General features: G+C 53.2%; 1 protein-coding gene across 1 annotated transcript; it reads right to left on the bottom strand.

Moving 5' to 3' along the window:
• Positions 1–223: 223 nt before the first annotated feature.
• Positions 224–18,766, bottom strand: LOC132571806 (tripartite motif-containing protein 10-like). Its single transcript, XM_060238600.1, has 7 exons — positions 18,359–18,766; positions 15,696–15,791; positions 14,823–15,053; positions 9,436–9,458; positions 8,666–8,784; positions 2,678–2,710; positions 224–741 (listed from the first exon to the last, which is right to left on the bottom strand). The coding sequence occupies exons 1-7, from the start codon at positions 18,764–18,766 to the stop codon at positions 224–226; spliced, it is 1,428 nt and encodes a 475-aa protein (XP_060094583.1).
• Between the last annotated feature and the right edge of the window lie 2,059 nt (positions 18,767–20,825).

The following is a 20,825-nucleotide window of genomic DNA, read 5'->3' as shown; positions in this document are numbered from 1 at the left end:
CCCAGTCGCCTCCGCTGGCTGCGCGGACTAACGCTATTTCGGTATAACGAAATGGTTGCGGCGATACACTACACCTCCCCTCCCCAAACCCCGCCCTCTCCCAGATCTACCTCCCAAAGTATCCAGGTGTTTTCCAACACAGACCCGGCAACCCTAGACAGGAGAAGTCTTTACAGGTATGGAGAAATAATATTCCCGATGGTTCTGGTGTCAAGAAAAAGTCCTATGAAGAGATTTTGAGGTAGCCTTTTCCAGGCACCCGAAAGAAGGGCAGGAGGGTCTCTCCATGGAAGGAGGCTCCAGAGAACTCGTAGAGAAGGGCTGCTCGGTCAGCATCAAAAAAGGCCACTCGACCCCCAGCATAGTTCAGGCACACTCGGATCCTCTTCAGCTCCCCAATCACAGTCAGGGGAGGGTAATGGTTTTTTATATAAGCCTTCTGCATCCCTGCCCACTTCCCCACAGCCCAGATCCCTTCCTCAGGAGTAAGAGTGAGTTCTCCCTTCCTCTTCACAGACTTTCTGGCCACCCCCACAGCCCAGCTTTCCTCACTTCCCACAAGGACTTCCCAGAAATGGCAGCCTCCTGTGAATCCCTCACAGCCCAGCACAGCAGCATGACTTCCAAATCGCTCAGGACTGTTGGGCAGAGCTTGAGCTTCTTCTCCTCGTCTCACACTTTTCTGACCCTCAGACAGGATGAGCCATCTATAGGCTGTGTCCGGATCCAGAATCACATTTGCTGTTGGAGGAAGATGAGGGAACAAGAAGTGAAACGGCATCAGCTGGGGGATTTCCAGCTTGGTTTCCTTCTCCTGCCAGCCATGGCCTCCTCCCACCTCTACCACCCTCCCCTTGGTCATCAGGCTCTCCTGCCTGCTCCTGCCCTTCTAAAAGCTTCAGAAGACTGACAAGCTTCAGAAGGCAGACAATGTACACAACAAGCACCCACAGGGACACAATCTATTTCCTCCCATATCCCACCCCTGAAAAGAGAACGATGAAGGAGAGAAAAAAAACAATGGCAATTTCAGTCACAGGTTTCTTTGGTTGGAAATCACACACAAGAACAGAAGATTTGTCTCCCTTACCAAGAATCTTCCTTCTCGCTGGTCCTGGGGTGGGGCAGTCTCTACTTCTGGGAGAAGCTCATTGCTGGAGAGTCCAGAAACTTGCTATTCCGGGAGGAGAGGGGCTTCGCTCCCAGGCCCCAGTCTGGCCCTGAAGCAGCACAACTCCCTCTCCAAATGATCAAACATGAAATCAGACCTCCAATAAAATGGTCCAAAAAAGCCTCCAACCAACCACACAGAGAACAGGGTGAAGAACTCAAAAGAGATGCCCACCAGTTCAGGAAACTGAAACTGAGGCAAAGAAGCCCCATAGAGTCAATACAGCACACCTACTCTGGCTGAAGTGCCTTCTGAGAAGGGGAATTCGCCCCCTTGGATGGGAAGAGACTGCCCTACTCTAGGACCACCGACAAGGAAGATGCACAGTGAGACAAATCTTCCATTCTCCAGTGGTCCGGGGTGGGGAAGTCTCCACATCTGGCACATAAGACAGCAGCATGCCTCAGAGAGGGGAAGAATCTCAGACTCTAGCCTGAAAAGGTATGCTCCAGGACCATTTTCTTCCAAAAGTAGTCTCAGCTGAGCCCATTTTGTCAATTCTGTAATGATGATTGGAGCAATTTCCAGGTTGCAGCCCTACAGACCACCTCTAAGGAAGGGAAGGACCGGATAAAGCTGAGGTTTCTGCCCCTCTGAGGGAGTGGGCTGTAACACCCAAAGGGGGATCCAGTCCCCTGGACTTATATGCCAGGAAAATGCAGCCTCTGACCCATCTGCTAATGGTGGATGTGGAGACCTTATGGCCTAAGGAACATTCCCTAAAAGGAATCAAATCTATTGGAAACAAACAATTAAATGCCTCCAAAAGTGAGGGAAAGAAATGCTCACCGTAGGACAGGGTCAGGGAAATAGTGGCCACAGGGGTTGGGAAAATCTGGATTCTGCCACCCACATAGCAGCTGCCCAAACTTCACTGCAATCCTTTCCAAAACTCCAGTGGAAACTTGGTTTAAGTAAGCTGGGAAAACCCAGAAGGTGCCTGAATGCAATGGAGAAGCAGCGGAAAACCTGCTACACATTGAACAAGGGGCAGAGCTAGAACTGACAGAAATATCCTTGGTACTTAATTCAAATTGCTCCACCCCCAACTGCTACAAAAATTAATGCCTGTTCTGGTATCTGCAGTGGAAATTTTAAAAGAATTGCAATATTACCAGTTGGAACTTCTTCTGGACTGGAGTTACCAACATGGAGCTATTGAACATCAGGCATGATCTACCCTGGGCTGGCAAACCTGATGCCCCACCTTTGGCAGGAGAATAGAGAGACTTTTCTTATGGAACTCAGTCAACCTGTTGTCCAGCAACCATTCTCCCATCATTTAAATATGGCGGCAGGTTTCATCCCCTCAACCTTTTCTTTCACCCTTACCAACATCCTCAGCACAAGAAGGAACTGGCTGTGGCAGGGAGCATAAGATTTTGAGGAACGAAACAAGAGCATTCAGTTGTGTTATCTCGGAGAACACCAAGTGGGAGAACACAAATTGTTAGGGGAAGCTTTTTAGTTTAGAAATAATTGATCAGTTTATGAAGAAAAATGTACCTTTCTGCAGATGAAGTCCAGAATCCAGAGTGTCTGAGGAAGCAAAGGAATGGAAAGTGAGCAGCAGGCCCTTCTTGTGACAAAAATACCAGCTAATAATACTATTTTCTTTTGGGGAGGGGAGGGGCATGATACAGCCCAGTGTTGTCAAACTGCTGAAGCTAAGATGAGTCGGTACTTGGATCGACCAAAGAAGACTCTGCAGAGGAAGAAAACAGCAAACACTGGTCTTGATCAGCTCCTGGTGGGGGTTGCCAGAAGTCATTTGTGACTTGATGGCACACAGGTACATATTTCTTCTGAGTTACAGCTTCAGGGTCAAGTAGAAACTATCTTGGGGGTGGGGGATTGTGTACAAATATTCAGATTTGTGTTCACAAGTCATTGGAGTTGAGATTCATGTCACAGAAAGTACACTAAGGACTGCAGCCCAAGGGTCCAATCTGGCTAAATTTAGGATGCTTCTAGACAGAGTCTCCGCAGCACATACTGAGCTGAGTTACACTCTTCAGACTCACTGATTTCAATGGGCTTCGAAGGGTATGACTCTACTTTAAAACCAGTCTGTCCCTTTGAGACCATTCTGTGGGCTCTGCTACGACATATTCAAACAAACACAAACATCCAATCAAAGGGACCAGTTTTGATAAGTCTGATTTGGTCACAGACACATTGCAGAGAGAAGGGGGGGGGTGTCCCTGAAATGGATCCAGCGGCTGTTTCATTAAAAATAGATGCCCAAAAGAGCAGTTTCCCTCCCTGTCATTTTAGGTGCTTGTTTGACCATCTACCTCACCATGTGCCCTTGCATGGTTGCAGTAATGATTAGAGATCAATAACATAATATAATTTCGAGAAGTCCATGTAATGCAATTCTGAGCTGAAGTTATGGCAGAATTCTGATCAGAAAACTTTCCATGGTGAACTAAAATGGCCTTCTGAACTGATACATAAACTCCCCACGTTCCTAGGTCTGTTAATGATACAGCCAGTGTTGTGTCCTAGGCTTAAATGGGAGAACTGTTACTTTTGGAGGGAACTGTTACTTTTGGAGGGAAGCTGAACAAGCCAAAGCTTGTACTCCACACCAGGGTTCCAGAGAAGGCCTAAGCGTGCCCAATCAGGGGAAGGATTGAAACATAAGTAGCCAATCAACATCTAGGCTCATACTGTACCCTGATAGGCCCTTAGGCCCCTGTAAATAGCCAATCCATGTACATAGTTAAGGACCAATCAGAAGGGGGCAAGAATTGTATAAAGGAGTGGGAGGTTTGAATAGAGCTCAGTCTGTGTTTGTGTTCCTGAAGTAAAGCTTGCTGAAATCACTCTCCGACTCTGGTCTCTTACTGCGCCAACCCCAGTACTTTACACTGGCGACGAGGATGGGATGCCAGTAAGAACCAGCAACAGAACCAGGAACACGGAAAGGTGGCTAAATCCAAGCCATCTGGGTCCGCACCTCCGCTCTGCGCACACCCCAGCTCGCAAGCCGCCCAGACACGCTGCCAAGAATGGAGGCGCCAGCCAACCTCCTACAGCCCTTTAGCATCGATCGCCCCGAGCTGTGGGACTCGTGGGTCGAAGGCTTCCAGTCATACCTGACCTTCCAGAAGATTACAGAGACTACCATGCAGAGAGCTCTGCTTATCAGTACGTGTGGCACGGAGACCGTGGACTTAGGGCTCTTCTCCAACCCAGTAAGCTCTCAGAGACGCCAGTGGACGACATCAGCGCTCTGGAGAAGTATTTCCAGCCCCAGCCAACCAAGCTCACCCGGCACTGGGACTTCTGACAAAGGACACAGAAGGCAAGCGAAACCACGATGGCGTTCTTGACAAGCCTGTGCCGGGTGGCAAGCCGATGCAGTTTCGCAGACCTCAACGAAGCCCTTCTCGACCAGTTTGTATGGGGCTTGAGGGACGAAAAACTAGTACAGAAACTCCTGTCCCTCTCCGAGTGCGACCTAACAAAGGCAATCGATGTGGCCACCAGCTGGGAGAAGGGCAGATCAGCAGAGCCACGGCTGACAAGACAGGCTGCGGCACACCAGATCAACCCGGAACCATCTACAGAGGACTCAGACGAGGACAAAGCTCTACAAACCGGCTATCGTTCAGCAGGAAGGAAGACCACCCATGTCCCACAGGGCATGAGACACAAGACACTACCTGCATGTGCAAGTTGCGGGGGCCAGCACGAGCGGAAGACCTGCCGATTCCGGAATGCCACCTGTCGACTCTGCAACAAGGAAGGCCACATCGTCTGCGCCTGCAGATTCAAATCCCGAGCACGCGTCTCGCAAAGATCTGCGCACTCTGAAGGCCAGCCAGACTTCGAGACCGACGCTCTCCACGCCCACCCATACTCGCCAGTCAGGCCCTCCAAAATCCGGGTCAATGTAGGGATCGGGGGGGGTGCCCTGCCAAATGGAGGTGGATTCTGGGGCAGCAGCATCTATTATAGCGGCAGAGACATTTTTTAAAATTCCCACCAGGCTGAGGCCTCGTCTCAGGGACCCGGGGTTTACCTTAGTGGACTTCCAGAAGAATAAGGTGCCTATCTTGGGAGTGGGCCCGGTCCCAGTCCAATACAAGGGGTTCAAGGGCCAGCTACAAGTGCTAGTGGTCAAGAACCACCTTACAAACCTTTTGGGTCTCGACTGGTTCAAGCCCCTGGGAATAGAGATCAGGGGGGTCAATAAGACTGTCGGAGTGGACTTTAACAAGGTTTGCGAAGAGTTCCTGGCCGTTTTCGATGGCACCTTGGGCTGCTACACGGGTCCCCCGGTTACACTACACCTCGACCCCACAGTGCGGCCTATTAGGCTTAAAGCGCGGCGAGTTCCATTCGCGCTCAAGCCTAAAATTGAGGAGGAACTGGATAAACTGATTGCACAGGGAATACTAGAGCCTGTCACCCACGCAACCTGGGAAACTCCCATCGTGACTCCAGTCAAGCCCAGTGGGGAGGTGCGGATTTGTGCAGACTATAAGTGCACCCTCAACAAGGCTCTTCAGGCCCACGCATACCCTGTGCCCATCGTCAGCCACGTTTTAGCCACCCTAGCCGGCGCAAAATTTTTTGGCAAGTTGGACTTGGCCCAAGCTTACCCACAGCTGCCGGTGGATGAGGCCACGGCCAACGCCCAAACAATTGTGACCCACCGGGGGGCCTTTAGAGTAAAGCGGTTGCAATTTGGCGTGAGTGTGGCTCTGGGGTTGTTCCAGGAACTCATGGACTCTCTTTTAAAAGGACTTCCCGGAGTCACTCCATTCTTCGATGATGTGCTGATCGCGGCAGCCTCGCCTGAAGAATTCGCCGCCCGCCTTAGAGGAGTCCTACAACGTTTTGAAACAGCCGGCCTCAAGGTCAAACGGGAGAAGTGCCTCCTGGGCGTGGATCGGGTGGAATTCCTGGGGTTCTCCATAGATGCCCAGGGGGGCCACCCCTCCGACGCCAAGCTGTGTGCCATCAGAGATGCTCCAGCGCCCACCAACAAGCAAGAACTCCAGGCCTTCCTCGGCCTCCTAAACTTTTATCATGCTTTCTCCCCCCACAAGGCAGCGGTGGCCGAACCCCTGCACCGACTTCTAGACAAGAACCGACCCTGGGCATGGGGCCGCCAGCACGCTAAAGCCTTCCAGGATATCAAGGGCCTCCTGATGTCCAACTCCGTCCTTGCCCATTTCGACGAGACCCTGTCCTTGGTCCTTGCATGCGACGCATCCCCTTATGGCGTGGGGGCAGTTCTGGGCCACCGACTCCCTGATGGGACCGAAGTCCCTATCGCGTACTACTCGCGGACCCTCTCGTCGGCGGAGCGGAACTACGCCCAAATCGACAAAGAAGGATTGGTAGTTGTGGCCGGCGTAAAAAAATTTCATGATTACATCTACGGCCGGCCCTTTACCCTCTATACGGACCACAAACCCCTCTTGGGCCTCTTTGCATCAGACCGGCAGACCCCTCAGGTGTTGTCCCCACGGGTCCTCCGTTGGTCCATTTTTCTAGCCGGCTACACTTACACCCTAGTGCATCGCCCGGGCAAGGCAATGGGCCATGCTGACGCCCTGAGCCGCTTGCCCTTGCCTGACGAGGATCTCGATCCAGCCCCGGCTCATCAGATCCTACTAATGGACATGCTTCCGGACAGGCCATTGCTCGCCTGCGACGTTGCTGCCCGCTCCACTCGTGATCCAGTCCTCTCCTGTGTCTTGGACTGGGTGGGGAGGGGGTGGCCCAAGGGCTTGACTGGGCCGGAATTTACTCTGTTTGCAGCCCGGAAAGACGAACTATCCACCCACAAAGGCTGCCTACTATGGGGCAACAGTCGTCATCCCCAAACCCTTGCAAGACCAAGTGCTTAGAGCCCTGCACGAGGCACACCCGGGCATAGTCCGCATGAAGGCTCTCGCACGGAGCTATGTCTGGTGGCCCGGCCTCGATGCAGAAATTGAGGCTTGGGTTAAAAGGTGCCCGACATGCCAGGTGTCAAGGCCTGACCCCCCACGTGGCCCAGTGCAACCATGGGAATCCACCAAAACCCCCTGGTCAAGACTGCATATGGACTTTGCTGGCCCCTTCCATGGGCGGACTCTACTCATACTAGTGGATTCATACTCCAAGTGGTTGGAGGGGATCCAGGTGCCCTCGCCATCATCGCAGGCGACCATCACGGCTCTGAGGGCCATCTTTGCAACCCACGGGTTGCCGGAGACCATCGTCACCGACAACGGCACAGCATTCACATCCGCAGTGTTCCAGGACTTCTTAGCCAGGAACCTCATCAGGCACATTCGCTCTGCCCCGTTTCATCCAGCCACCAACGGCCAGGCAGAGCGGATGGTGCGCACGGCAAAGGAGGCCTTGAACCGTCTGGGCCCCTCAGACTGGCCAAAAGACTTGGCGTGTTTCCTAATGGCCTACCGGACCACACCCACCGCCTCCACAGGTCGCAGTCCAGCCGAACTCCTCATGGGCCGCCGCATCACCACCCTGCTGGACAAGCTGCACCCTGACCGAGCCCCAGACAGGCGACCGGCGCCGGAACACCTTAAAGCCCCCAGAGGGTTCTACCCAGGTGAGACAGTGTGGGCACGGAACTATGCCACCACTGGCCCCGCCTGGCTCCCTGGAAAGGTGGACCACGTCACCGGACCGGTCTATGCAGTGACCTTGGAGGGTGGACATCTCCTGAGGCGACACATCGACCAACTCCGTGGTCGCCTGCCTGCCGGGGAGCCAAGGTCAGAGGCTCCAGATCCGGACAACGTAAGTCCCCGTGAGCCTGACACAGAACAGGGTTCCGTGGAGCCCGCTTCGGACCAGCAGGAGGAGACCCCCGACCGCGCAGCTGAACCCAGGTCTCCCGGGGCCGCCGTCCCAGATGTCTCCAGCTCTTCCGCCGCGGAACCACCAACCGAGTCGGAATGCCCAGTCCCCTCGGAGCTCCGACGCTCGACACGAGACCACCGCCCTCCGGCATATCTCCAGGACTATGTCACCGGATAGCTGGAACTATGGGGGGAGGGGTGTTGTGTCCTAGGCTCAAATGGGAGAACTGTTACTTTTGGAGGGAACTGTTACTTTTGGAGGGAAGCTGAACAAGCCAAAGCTTGTACTCCACACCAGGGTTCCAGAGAAGGCCTAAGCGTGCCCAATCAGGGGAAGGATTGAAACATAAGTAGCCAATCAACATCTAGGCTCATACTGTACCCTGATAGGCCCTTAGGCCCCTGTAAATAGCCAATCCATGTACATAGTTAAGGACCAATCAGAAGGGGGCAAGAATTGTATAAAGGAGCGGGAGGTTTGAATAGAGCTCAGTCTGTGTTTGTGTTCCTGAAGTAAAGCTTGCTGAAATCACTCTCCGACTCTGGTCTCTTACTGTGCCAACCCCAGTACTTTACAGCCAGCCTGGAACATACTAAAACACATCTGGCCCACTCTAATGTCCAGTCTGAAACTCCGGCAGTGTTTCTTCATTACCTTTGAATTGCTTCTCGATGGCCTCCAAAAGGAGATTTAAATCTGAGAAGTCCCAGATGTGCCACTTCAGAGCAAGAGGAAAAGCCACTGGATTCTCAAACGACTCCTTGTCTTCATACCTGGAGAAAATCCCATTAGGGTACCATCCATCCCATTCAGAATCTCCCTCCCTCCCCTCCGCCCCAAGTGGGCCAGAGAAGCAGAGGAAGGAACTGGCAGAAAGCCAAGAGAAACAGGCTGATGCTGAAAGCACTGAAAGGTGGGCGGGCTCTTGAAGAGGAATGCACAGCTCCTGCTTTCTTAAGAACTGGCTACACTAACCCTATTGGTTACTGTGACCAGAACTACTCAGTACTCATTACATTTATTATAATAAAGACAGGTAAATAAAGATTACATATCACAGACAGACACACAAAAGGGTAAAGTCCTTTCTCTGAAAAAATTCCTAAATGATGGTCCAGATTCCAGTGTGGACTTCAATACCATGAAGTAAGTTGCAATTTCTTGAATCTCATGAAAGGTATCATCAGGATGCTCTGTATTCTCACTGCTGGGGGGGGGCAACAGTGGGAGGGCTTCTAGTGTCCTGGCCCCACTGGTGGACCTCTTGATGGTACTTGGGGTTTTTGGCTACTGAATGACACAGAGTGTTGGACTGGATGGGCAACTGCCTGATCCAACATGGCTTCTCTTATGTTCTTATATTCTTCACAAGCTGCCCAGTTCAATCCCAGGATTAAGAAGGTTAATGTTAAAGATCCACTTACCTCTGCAATGTGCTTCTGACATCCTAAAGAAAGAAGGCAGAGGGTGAGAAGAAGAGAGAGACCTTCAGAGTAGGGTGTGTTGTGTTCCCCTTGTGGACTTTCCCCCTTTTCCCTGCAGCCTCGCAACATGGTTCAGCAATGAAAGGGAAGAGAGGAGAGAGGGTCTGTCTGGGCATAAGTGCCATCACATCTGCACAGACATGCTAGACAGACAGCAGCAAGCACAGCAGTGCCCAGAACAGCTGTGGGGATGCTGTTCCTGTAACCATATGCCGTTGCCACTGTGTGTCGGTGTGCATTTTATATATAAGTGACATTCCCCACACCACACCACCCCTAGACAGCCTCCTTTTAAAATGGGTTGTGTAGTGTATCAGTAAATGACATGCGACCAGGCGCAGGGGCAACTGGGCGGTCCCAGGAGCCCCAGCGCAGGGCGCGAGTTCCCCCGCCAATCAACAGCTGTGGCGGGAAGTTCAACTGGTCAGGATTGGCCTGACCAGCCAGTAGGCTGTACCGGGAGTTGTATATAAGCGGGACCCGGCCCGCGTGTTGCCTCTCTTGCAACGTGCTCCCAATAAACCATGTTGCCCTACTCTCGTCTCCGCTTCGAGTACGTTACACTGGCGACGAGGATGGGATCCTAGCCGCAGCGGCTACGACGGAGATCTGGGCAACAAGCGACTGTCGCCGCCATCATGGCCAACCAAAGCGGAATCACCGGCTACCTCGAGCCCTTCGACCCAACCAATCCAGAGGGATGGGAGTCCTACGCGGAGCGGGTCGAGTTCTACCTCCGGGCCAACAAGATCACTGACGCCGGAGCGAAGAGGGACGTTCTCATGAGCGTCTGCGGGCCTGCCACGTTCGAGATCGCCAAGGGTCTCTCGGCACCCGCCCGTCTGGCAGAGAAATCCTACGACGAGATCATCCGACTCCTCACGGGACACTTCTCACCACAGCCTTCGCGGGTGGCTCGCAGGTTCCTGTTCCACAAACGGGACCAGATCGCGGGCGAGTCCGCCGCAGACTACCTGGCGGCCCTCCGTAAACTCGCCGGGAACTGCAACCTCCCCCAACTGGAGGAAGCCCTGGTGGACAGATTCACGTGGGGCCTCCGCGACGAGAGGCTCCAGCAGAAGCTCTTCGCCAAAGAAGAGCTTACTCTCCAGGCCGCCTTCAGCGAAGCGGTGGCATGGGAACGAACCGCACGAACGTTTCCCCGGGCCAAGATGGAAGCTGCCCACCACGGAGAGCTGGACCAAGACGGCCCCGAGGAGGAGGAAGCCCATCAGCTACGCCGCCCAGCCGGGCCACCCAACAGAGCGACCCAACGCCCCCGAGCGACCGACCGACCACCAGCGTCGGAGAGAGCCCCGGCCACCAAGTGCGCCAGCTGCGGCGGCCCCCACGAGCGGAGAGACTGCCAATACCGGACCTGGGACTGCAGGAGCTGCGGAAAGACCGGCCACATTGCCAGGGCTTGCCGAGCCAAGCCCAACCGCAGGAAGCCGACCACGTACCACGAGTCCGCGGAGTCCCACGCGGTAGACTCCACGTCCCTACAGGTACTGAACTTGCCCCACGATTCCCCCGATAAAATCAAAGTGGCGGTCCTTATAGAGGGGAACCCCTGCCAAATGGAGGTGGACTCAGGGTCCTCCATTTCCCTTATTGCGGAAGAAACCCTAAGAGAACTGTGTCCCCGCCAGCGGCTGCAACTTCGGCCGGCAGACTTCATACTCCGGGACTTCCAGAAGAACCCGGTGCAAATTGCGGGGTGGGCGCGGGTACAAGTCGAGCGGGGGTCCTTCCACGGCCCGCTGGACATCCTGGTGGTTAAGCGCCAGCTGGCCACCCTGCTAGGTCTGGCCTGGTTCAAACCCTTGGGAATCCGCGTGGAGGGGGTGGGCCAGACCATAACGCCCCGGGGGTTCGGGGAGATTTGCAAGGAATTCCCCGAGGTATTCGATGGGTCACTAGGGAGCTACCGGGGGCCGCCCATTTCCCTGCCCCTAGACCCCACGGTCAGACCGATTCGGCTCAAGGCCAGAAGGGTTCCGTTCGCCTTGAAACCTAAGATTGAGGCAGAATTAGACCGCCTCACGGCACAAGGTGTCCTGGAGCCCGTGGACTACGCCCCCTGGGAGACCCCCATCGTAACCCCACTCAAGCCAAACGGGGAGGTGCGGATCTGTGCAGACTACAAATGCACGATAAACCGGGCACTGCAGGATAACCCCTACCCAGTGCCGGTGGTGAGCCACGTCCTGGCTGCCCTCGCGGGGTCTAAAATCTTCGGGAAGCTGGATTTGGCCCAGGCCTACCAACAGCTCCCGGTGGACAATAAGACGGCCGAGGCCCAGACGATTGTAACACATAGGGGGGCTTTCCGGGTGAAGAGGCTACAGTTCGGGGTAAGCGTCGCTCCGGGGATCTTCCAGAGTATAATGGACGCCCTCCTTAAAGGGATCCCCGGAGTCCAGCCGTTCTTCGATGACGTTTTAGTCGCCGCCCCGGACCCCGAAGAATTCGGCAACCGCCTTAGAGAGGTGCTCCGCCGGTTCCAGGCTGCGGGGCTCAAGGTCAAGAGGGAGAAATGCCTGCTGGGGGTTCCGCGGGTGGAGTTCCTGGGGTTCGCCGTGGACGCAGCGGGAATCCACCCCACGGAAGAAAAGACACGGGCCATCGTGCAAGCTCCGGCCCCCACCTGCAAAGCGGAGCTCCAAAGCTTCTTGGGGGTCCTTAACTTTTACCACTCATTCCTCCCCCACAAGGCAGCCCTAGCAGAGCCCCTTCACCGCCTCCTGGATAAAAAAACCCCTTGGGTTTGGGGCAAACGCCAAGCCGCCGCGTTTCAGGCGGTCAAGGACGTTCTGGTGTCCAATGCGGTGCTCCACCATTTTGACGAGGGCCTCCCCGTCATCTTGGCTTGCGATGCATCGCCGTATGGGGTGGGAGCAGTCCTGGGGCACCAACTCCCGGACGGGAGGGAGGTGCCGGTAGCATACTACTCCCGCACACTGACACCAGCAGAGCGCAATTACGCGCAGATAGATAAGGAGGCTCTGGCGATCGTGGCGGGGGTCCGCAAGTTCCACGAGTATCTGTACGGGCGGAGGTTCACCATAGCCACGGACCACAAGCCCCTCTTAGGTCTGCTGGCCCCAGATCGACAAACCCCCCAAATTCTGTCACAGCGTGTGTTGAGGTGGAATCAATTCCTCAACTCCTACACTTACACACTGATACACCGGGCCGGCAAGGCTATGGGTCACGCGGACGCGCTCAGCCGCTTGCCGCTTCCGGAAATGGGCCCAGACCCCGCCCCCGCACACCAGGTAATGCTGATGGAAAGCCTCCCAGAGCCGCCCCTACACGCAGCGGAGGTCGCCAAGGCCACCCAGAAACACAAGACACTGGCACGGGTGCTCGACTGGGTGGTAAGGGGGTGGCCAGAGGGAAACATGGGGGAAGAATTCAAACCCTATAAAGTCAGGAGGGAGGAACTAGCAGCCCACAAGGGGTGCTTACTATGGGGAAGTAGGGTAGTGATTCCGCCCCCACTGCAAAAGCGAGTTCTAGAATCCCTCCATGAGACCCACCCCGGCATAGTGCGAATGAAGGCCCTGGCTAGAAGCTACGTCTGGTGGCCGGGAATGGACGGGGAGATTGAGAGTTGGGTCCGCAGGTGCCAGGCGTGCCAGGAGTCGCGGCCCGAGCCTCCCAGCGCCCCAGCCACTAGGTGGGAGTCCACCAGGAAACCATGGTCGAGACTCCACATCGACTTCGCGGGGCCATTCCAGGGGCAGATCTTTATGATAATCGTGGACGCCTACACCAAATGGCTGGAGGTCATCCCCGTAGGGTCCACCTCGTCCGCCGCTGCAATCAAGGCGCTACGCAGGGTCCTATGCACACACGGTATCCCGGACACCGTAGTCTCCGATAACGGGACTGCGTTCACCTCAGCCGACTTCCAGGCATTCCTCCAGCGATACCTGATTAGGCACATAAGGTCGGCCCCCTTCCACCCAGCCACCAACGGTCAGGCAGAGCGGATGGTCCGCACCACCAAGGAAGCCCTGGGCCGAATAGTACAGGGAGACTGGGACCACCGGTTAGCGGCATTCCTATTCGACAATAGGATCACCCCCAACCCGGTCACAGGGGTCAGCCCGGCCGAGCTCCTCATGGGGCGAAAGCTCATAACCCGGCTGGACAGACTACACCCCGACCGGGCGTCAGACACCCGCAAGAGCCCCGAGGTCCGGGACGCAGTCCGGGGGTTCTTCGCGGGCGACCCAGTTTACGCCCGGAACTACGCAAGGGGCCCCACTTGGGTGGCGGGCCGAGTACTACGAGTCACGGGGTCCCGCCACAATGACATATCAACTGAGGGGGGCCAGGTACTAAGGCGGCACATAGACCAATTGCGGCGCCGCACGCTACCAGAGGAGCTGGCAGACACCGAAGAGGCAAGATCCGGAGGGGAGCCCAGCGGGGACCAGCCGGAGGACGCGGCCCCAACACCCCCAACGCCGGTCCAGGTAGCACCGGAACCGCCAGAGCCCGAGGGACCCGCAGAAGCAGTCCGGTCGCCACCGTCCGCACCAGCCGCACCTACCGCACCCACCGCGGTGGCCACGCCTCCCCCACAGGACCTCCCTAGGCGATCTACCAGGGAGCGCCGACCCCCCGCCTATCTTCAAGACTATGTTCCTTAACCAGGGGGGGAGGGGTGTAGTGTATCAGTAAATGACATGCGACCAGGCGCAGGGGCAACTGGGCGGTCCCAGGAGCCCCAGCGCAGGGCGCGAGTTCCCCCGCCAATCAACAGCTGTGGCGGGAAGTTCAACTGGTCAGGATTGGCCTGACCAGCCAGTAGGCTGTACCGGGAGTTGTATATAAGCGGGACCCGGCCCGCGTGTTGCCTCTCTTGCAACGTGCTCCCAATAAACCATGTTGCCCTACTCTCGTCTCCGCTTCGAGTACGTTACAGGTTGTGAAAAGTCTTGCATGTGACCCTCCTTCCTGGTTGGTGGTGTTGTGAAAGAGTTTCCCAGGAACCATGGGGTTCCTCAGACTGTTGGTTGAAACACAAACACACTTTGGCTTCCAGTGGCTGCAGTCTATCAGGGAGGGGCAGGGGGCTGTGGGGGAATGTATTTCCAGGGAGTGTTGTTTTGCAGGGCCCCTGGGATTGTCCAGTCTGCCCCTGGCTGGAGGTGGAAAGGGGCAGAGGGGAAAGTGGCCCCGGTGCAGAAGTGAAAACTTGCTAGCGACATAAACTGAGCTGGTTTGCTTTTGCTTTTCTGCTAAGCAGGGAGGATTTGGAGCCAGCCTTCTCCCCAAGGCGACTCTGCCTATTTCTGCCACACTCTCACCTGCAGGAGATCACTGGCCGGCTGCTGACATTTCTCCTCCATCTCCCAGATGAGGCTTTCCAGAGAAGAGAGCTCCTCAGAGATTCTGGCCAGATGCTGGTCCCTGTTTCTCGCCACCTCCTGCTCCACCTCTTCCATCTGGGCCAGCAAAAATTTCTCTTGTTCCTCCAGAAATGTGTGCAGTTTCCTAAACTTGGCTACTGTTGCTTTCTTCTCTTTTTCAGTTTGTTTCTGAGATGGAAAGAGAAGAAAAGCAGGCCACCGTCAGGAACACAGCTGGTCTCTGCAGTGGGAAGAGACGCTTGAGGACGCTCCTATCCCATCCTATCCCGGAGGGGTTCTTTCAGCCACAGAGGATTCAGTCTGCAGCAGAAAACCCAGAAAGTAGAAGGGGCTTTTTGAGTCCATTTGTTCCCCCACTAAAATACCCTCCATAGGCTGACTTCCCCAGTTCCCACTGGGGGATGAGACATGATGGTTGAGTAGAAACACCACAGGGAGCAAAAGTGCTCAGAAGCCCCCTCCCCTCGCTTGGTCTCCTAACCTTATCTGCAGCTTCCCTGGCTGCATTGTGGGCAAGAGAAATTTGTGGGGGATGGGGCGGGAATGTACATACTACTGAATATCCCAAGTATGCCCCCCTAGAATCAGCAGTGGCTGAACCCCACTTTCCGTTGGCCTTAATCCAGCCCTGCATTAGACCCTCCTGAGGTCTCAGTCTCCCTCCCCAAATCTCCAGAAGTTTCCCAACCTGGATCTGGCAAACCTACCCCCCCATCCCCCACTGGTGGCCAGGGGAGACCCGGCAACCGTCCTTCTAAACTGAAAGTGGGGGCAGCCTCGTGGGTTGATTTTTCTGCTATTTGGACTTACGAGCAGGTCTTGGCTTTCCTTCTCCACATCTCCTTGATACGCCACAATTCTCTCTCTCTCCTTCTTCAGAATCTCCAGACGGTTGCAGAACTGATCCTGGGGAGAGGGGGGATCACAGTTGAAATGTGTTCTTTTAAAGCTTTACTCCATGCTCTTCCCTCCTGGCCACCATGACACATTTATTTAAATCCATATATATAACCATGTTAAAAAAAAAATCAAATTCCAGTATGCTATTCCATCAGGAGAGCCTGTGTGCAGTAACACTTAAAGTGCTGGACTAAGATCTGGGAAATCCAGGTTTGAACCCCCAGTCCTGCCGTGGAAGCTTGCTGGGTGACCTTGGACCAGTCTCATGACTCTCAGCCTACCCCTGACCTGGTTAGTCCCAGGACAGCCTGATCAGCAGGGCCGACCTGGAGGCAGGCAGTGGCAGGCAAACCACCTCCCAACCTCTCTTGCCTTGAAAAGCTTACAGGGTGTCCACAAGCCAGCTGTGACCTGACAGCAAAACAGAATTCTGTCACGCCACTCATGTTCTGAGCAGGAACTTGGGTGGGCTTCTGTTCTCCATTTTGAAACCCAAGACCTGACAATCTCAAACATTCACAAGACATTTTTGAGAGCTAGGAGTCTGCCTTTGTACTAATTTTAACTAGCTAGCCAAAGCATCACACATCTTTAAACAAATGAAGGGCCCAATGTAATACCCTTTCTGATGTGACTCATCATACTGGATGTTAAGAAGCACACTATGCCCAAAGAAGGTGCCCCCGTCCTTCATAGTTTCCAAAGGACTACGTCAAACCAGATCATCTCTGCAGTAGAAACTGAAGGGAGGGGCCACAGTTTTGCAAACCTAGTAGAACCAAAGCGATGTACAGAGTACCCAGCAGTACTAGTGCAGTCAGAGTGCCCAGCAGAACCCAGTGCCGTTGTGGCAATGCCAGCCGATGTCAAGCACAGAATCGCAGTCCAAGAAGGGGGGATGGAACCTCAGCAGCACTAGTGCAAATGTGCCCAGCAAACCCAGTGCCATTCATAATATCAGCAAAAGTTTGCCACTATACTGCTTTTAAATACATTCTGTCGCCAAGCAGGATAGGGATGAAAAGGTCTTGAGGTCAAGAAGTGAAAATAAAAAGGGAGGGGAACATGGAAAAATTAGGTGAAGGGAGATGGAAAACATGAATGAGAAGTGTGTGGGAAAGTGGGGGGGAGTTGTTTATCTTACTGCATGTCATGGGCTCTGACAAGGGGACTGCCCAGGCAGAGCCGACAGGGTTAGCAGAGCCGACAGCTGACCCCTCTCACAACTTGACTGATTCCTGCCACTGCCCGCAGGGTTCTCAACACCTGGCTGTACAGCTGACGAGGACCAACAACAGGTAGACGCACATCCCAGTTCACCACCTTGCCTTGCTCGAGTATGGGAAAGGCTCCGTCAGGACTTAGCGATCTGAAGGAACGAGGCCAAACTGCGGGCAAGACGTTCACTCAGCCCAGAGTTTTAGCAAACGGCAGGCTGGGCCCGTTGTCTGCTAACTGGAAACAGCAGCAGCGGGCTATCTAAGCTCCTGCTTCGAGTTGCATGCTCTGTGGAAGCAACAAGTCCATCCGGTGACTTGCGACTACTCCAGCTCCCGTTCCTTGGCTCTGTTCCTGCTCTGACTTCCCGGTTTCCTGACGCCTGGAATGTACGATCCTGCTTTCAGACTGCAATTCGGACTCAGCTACTGGTTCCTTCAACGCACCTCTGGCTCCGACTTGGACTAGACTTGGACTTCCCCCTTGCCTGCTCTCCAGCATGTGACACTGCAATACTGGAACTACTGCGTTACAAGATCTGGCTGAGCTGGGTGCAAGGAAAGGAAGAGATAAAAACTAGACTGTTGGAGAAAATGAGCTGCAGGCTGGCTACACATGGGCTTCCACAGAGACCAATGTATCAAGAGGCCTCTCCTGTAAATACAGTGCCCTCATATTCTCACACACATGATGCCAGACAGGCTGGCCATTTGTGGAAGGGAAAGTACTCTCTATATTAAGTTTCTTTCTCTTTTGACTGCAACCTGAATGTGGATCTACTTGAATAAATGTAAGTTTACTTTTTTGCCATATACTTCTTGGGAGATGTATCTACTGCACCCTGCATCCCGTTCTATGTCTGGGCAACCTCTGCTACATCAACCAAATATCCCCATAATGAGTACCCCTAATATCTAGCTGTTGCCTTTTCCCTCTCTCCACCCATTTTTATTCATCCTTTGACTATTGTTGCCTCTCTCTGCCTTTCCTCCTCTAAAACTTCATGTTGGGCCAAACAAATCTTTGAGTCTTCTTGTTGCTATATCCTGTTGCTCTGCAAAGACTGGCACAGAAGAGAGTACCCTACTTAGCAGAGTAAATAAATCTTTATAACTTGTAGTAATAAAACCATCTTGATTAATCAGAGAAACTGGGTTTGTCTTAATTTTGTTCTCAGTATGGCCCAAACACTCATCATAAAAAGGAGAAAACCCACAATTGGTTTCTTCAATCTCCTTACAGTTGGAAGCACCAGCCCTGGAGGGAGAGCTCCTCTTCTGCTATGCTGGGAGGAAAGTGCATCTTCTCCAGAGAATGATGGCATTCCACCAGCAAGGATCCAGATGAGTTCCTACCTTGTATTTTGGAGCAGCCACTTCCAGGGGAACTATTGTGTGTCCTTGGTGTTCTGGGAATCGCTCACAGACAGCACACACCAATTTTTCATCCTCTTTGCAGAAGAAGTGGAGTTTTTCCTGGTGTCTCAAGCAAACACCTTTTCTTGAACTTTGTGGCACCAGTTTAATTTTTTCAACTAGGTTTGCCAGCTGCCAGTTTCGGCGGAAAGCCCCTTTCTGGAACTTGAATTTGCAGACAGGACACTCCAAGTCTCCCAGAGTCTCCCATTTCTCACAGTAGTCGGTGATGCAGGCCTGGCAGAAGCTGTGCCCACAGTCCAGGACCACGGGGCCCGTCAGGCACTCCAGGCAGATGGGGCACTTGGCCTCCTGCTCTATCTCTATGGATGGTGGAGCTGAGGCCATGAGGGCTGGATTCTCAGTGGCTTGGGTGATAGGAAGGGCAGCAGCTTGTCAGATCTGTAAAAGGGCAGCATAAGAATAAGAACATAAGAGAAGCCATGTTGGATCAGGTCAATGGCCCCTGCAGTCCAGCACTCTGTGTCACACAGTGGCAAAAAAACCCAAACAAACCCAGGTGCCATCAGGAGGTCCATCGGTGGGGCCAGAACACTAGAAACCCTCCCAACTATTGTTCCCCCCAAGTACCAAGAATACAGAGCATCCCTGCCCCAGACAGAGAGTTCCAACAATACTTTGTGGCTAAAAGGCACTGATGGACCTCTGCTCCATATGTTTATCCAATCCCCTCTTGAAGCTGGCTCGAACTCAGGGCATGAGCAGAACTTAGAACTTCAGTAGTGCAGCTTTACCACTCTGCACCATGGGGCTGCTTTCCTGGTGGCATACACATCTTTAAACAAATGAAGGGTCCATGTAATATCCTTTCTGATGTGACTCAGACTTCATGGAACTTTGTTCCCCGGGAGAGCCACCTGGCCACGCTTTCAGCTCATTTTTGCTGGCAGGTAAAGAACTTCCTGTGCCAAAGAGGTTTCCTACAACCAGAAACTGCTGGCTGCCAGGAGCCTTTTCAGAAGAGGGTAGACGTTGCTGTGGATTTTAGCTATATCAAGATTTTAGTCTGTTTTTATTTATCACACAATGTTCTTTTAATTTAGCGACTTAAGGGTTTTTTTAAAAAAAAATTAACACCTAAACTGTTCATTAATGAAAAAAGAACATTCCTCTTACAATATATACAAAAACTTCCATGAAATCTAGCAGAAAACTCTCACAAAATCTATATCTCTACAAAAAATAAAATCTTAATGGCAGTCCAGCACTTCTTCCCTTGATTCCGTTGTAGGAAACAACCCATGCCAGCATCTTATTAAAGGAAACCACCATTGAATAAACCATTTCTGTGCCTCTGTCTTCTTTACATAGTCTTCTTAAAGCATTCCTGTCTTGGCTATTAGCATAATAAACCAAATTTTGCATAATAAGCTTTGGCAGATTGCTACTTCCAGTTTTTAGCAAGGAGCATTCTGGCTGCCAGTGTGGAGTAGTGGTTATAATTAGTAGACTGTAATCTGGAGTACCGGGTTTGAGTCTCCACTACTCCTCCACATGAAGCTTCCTGGGTGACCTTGGGCTAGTCACAGTTCTCTCAGCCCCTCCCATCTCACAATATGTGCCTGTTCTGGGGAAACTAAGGGAAAAGTGATTGTAAGCAGCTTTGAGGCTACTTAGGGTAAAGGAAAGTGGGGTATAAAAACAGACTCTTCTAGTTCACCTTTACAAGTAACTGCCACAGGGCATACAACTGGTTTTTAGGCAACACAGTGTGGCTAGTCTAACAAAACATTAGAAATGGCAATGGTTCTGGATCAACCGCTGCATACATTCCATTCTGAATATTTTCACAACACTTTCTAGCAATGTGACAGTCCCACCACATATAGGAAAGTGCCCGTTCTCATATCTCAGGCACATACCTGGGTTGACACAAGTTTTTGTTAATTCATTAGGATGCTATCCTGCAAGGGGGACCTGGGCTGCCTTGGAATGACAGCTCACCTCCAGCTACAGAGATCAGTTCCCCTGGAGAAAATGAGGTTCCTGTCCTCCCCAGGCTTGACCCCCAAATCTCTGGGAATTTCTTAACCTTGAGCTTGCATCCCCACCCCCACCCCTGCCAGTGACCTGGGAGAACCTGGCAATGCAATCTGAGGCACACTTTTGATGAAGCAGCAAGAGCATCTTATAGGACATTTATGGAAGCCTACGAGATGGTGGTGAAGGCTGCAAAGAAAGATTTCTCTGTGGCCTCCATTGCATCTGCAAGCTCTTGCCTGGCCCAATTGTTTAGGACTATTTGCTCATTATCTACGTAAATTGCCATGAGGCAAACAAAACAGTTGGGAATTGGCTATTGGCTGTGGGGCATTTGCAAGCTACTTTGCAGACAAAGTCACAGGGCTCCGCCAGGATCTCCCAACCACAATTTATATAGTAAAAG

This window comes from Heteronotia binoei, chromosome 5 (genome assembly GCF_032191835.1).
Source record: "Heteronotia binoei isolate CCM8104 ecotype False Entrance Well chromosome 5, APGP_CSIRO_Hbin_v1, whole genome shotgun sequence".
NCBI lineage: Eukaryota > Metazoa > Chordata > Lepidosauria > Squamata > Gekkonidae > Heteronotia > Heteronotia binoei.
Note: the sequence above shows the minus strand (reverse complement) of the source record. Positions and strands in the feature narration are given on the sequence as shown.

Coding starts and splice junctions, on each gene's coding strand:
- LOC132571806 (XM_060238600.1), bottom strand. CDS start 18,766: ATGGCCTCAGCTCCACCATCCATAGAGATAGAGCAGGAGGCCAAGTGC. Junction 15,792..18,358: donor TGGCTGCTCCAAAATACAAG/GTAGGAACTCAT, acceptor CCCTCTCCCCAG/GATCAGTTCTGCAACCGTCT. Junction 15,054..15,695: donor AGGAAAGCCAAGACCTGCTC/GTAAGTCCAAAT, acceptor TTTCCATCTCAG/AAACAAACTGAAAAAGAGAA.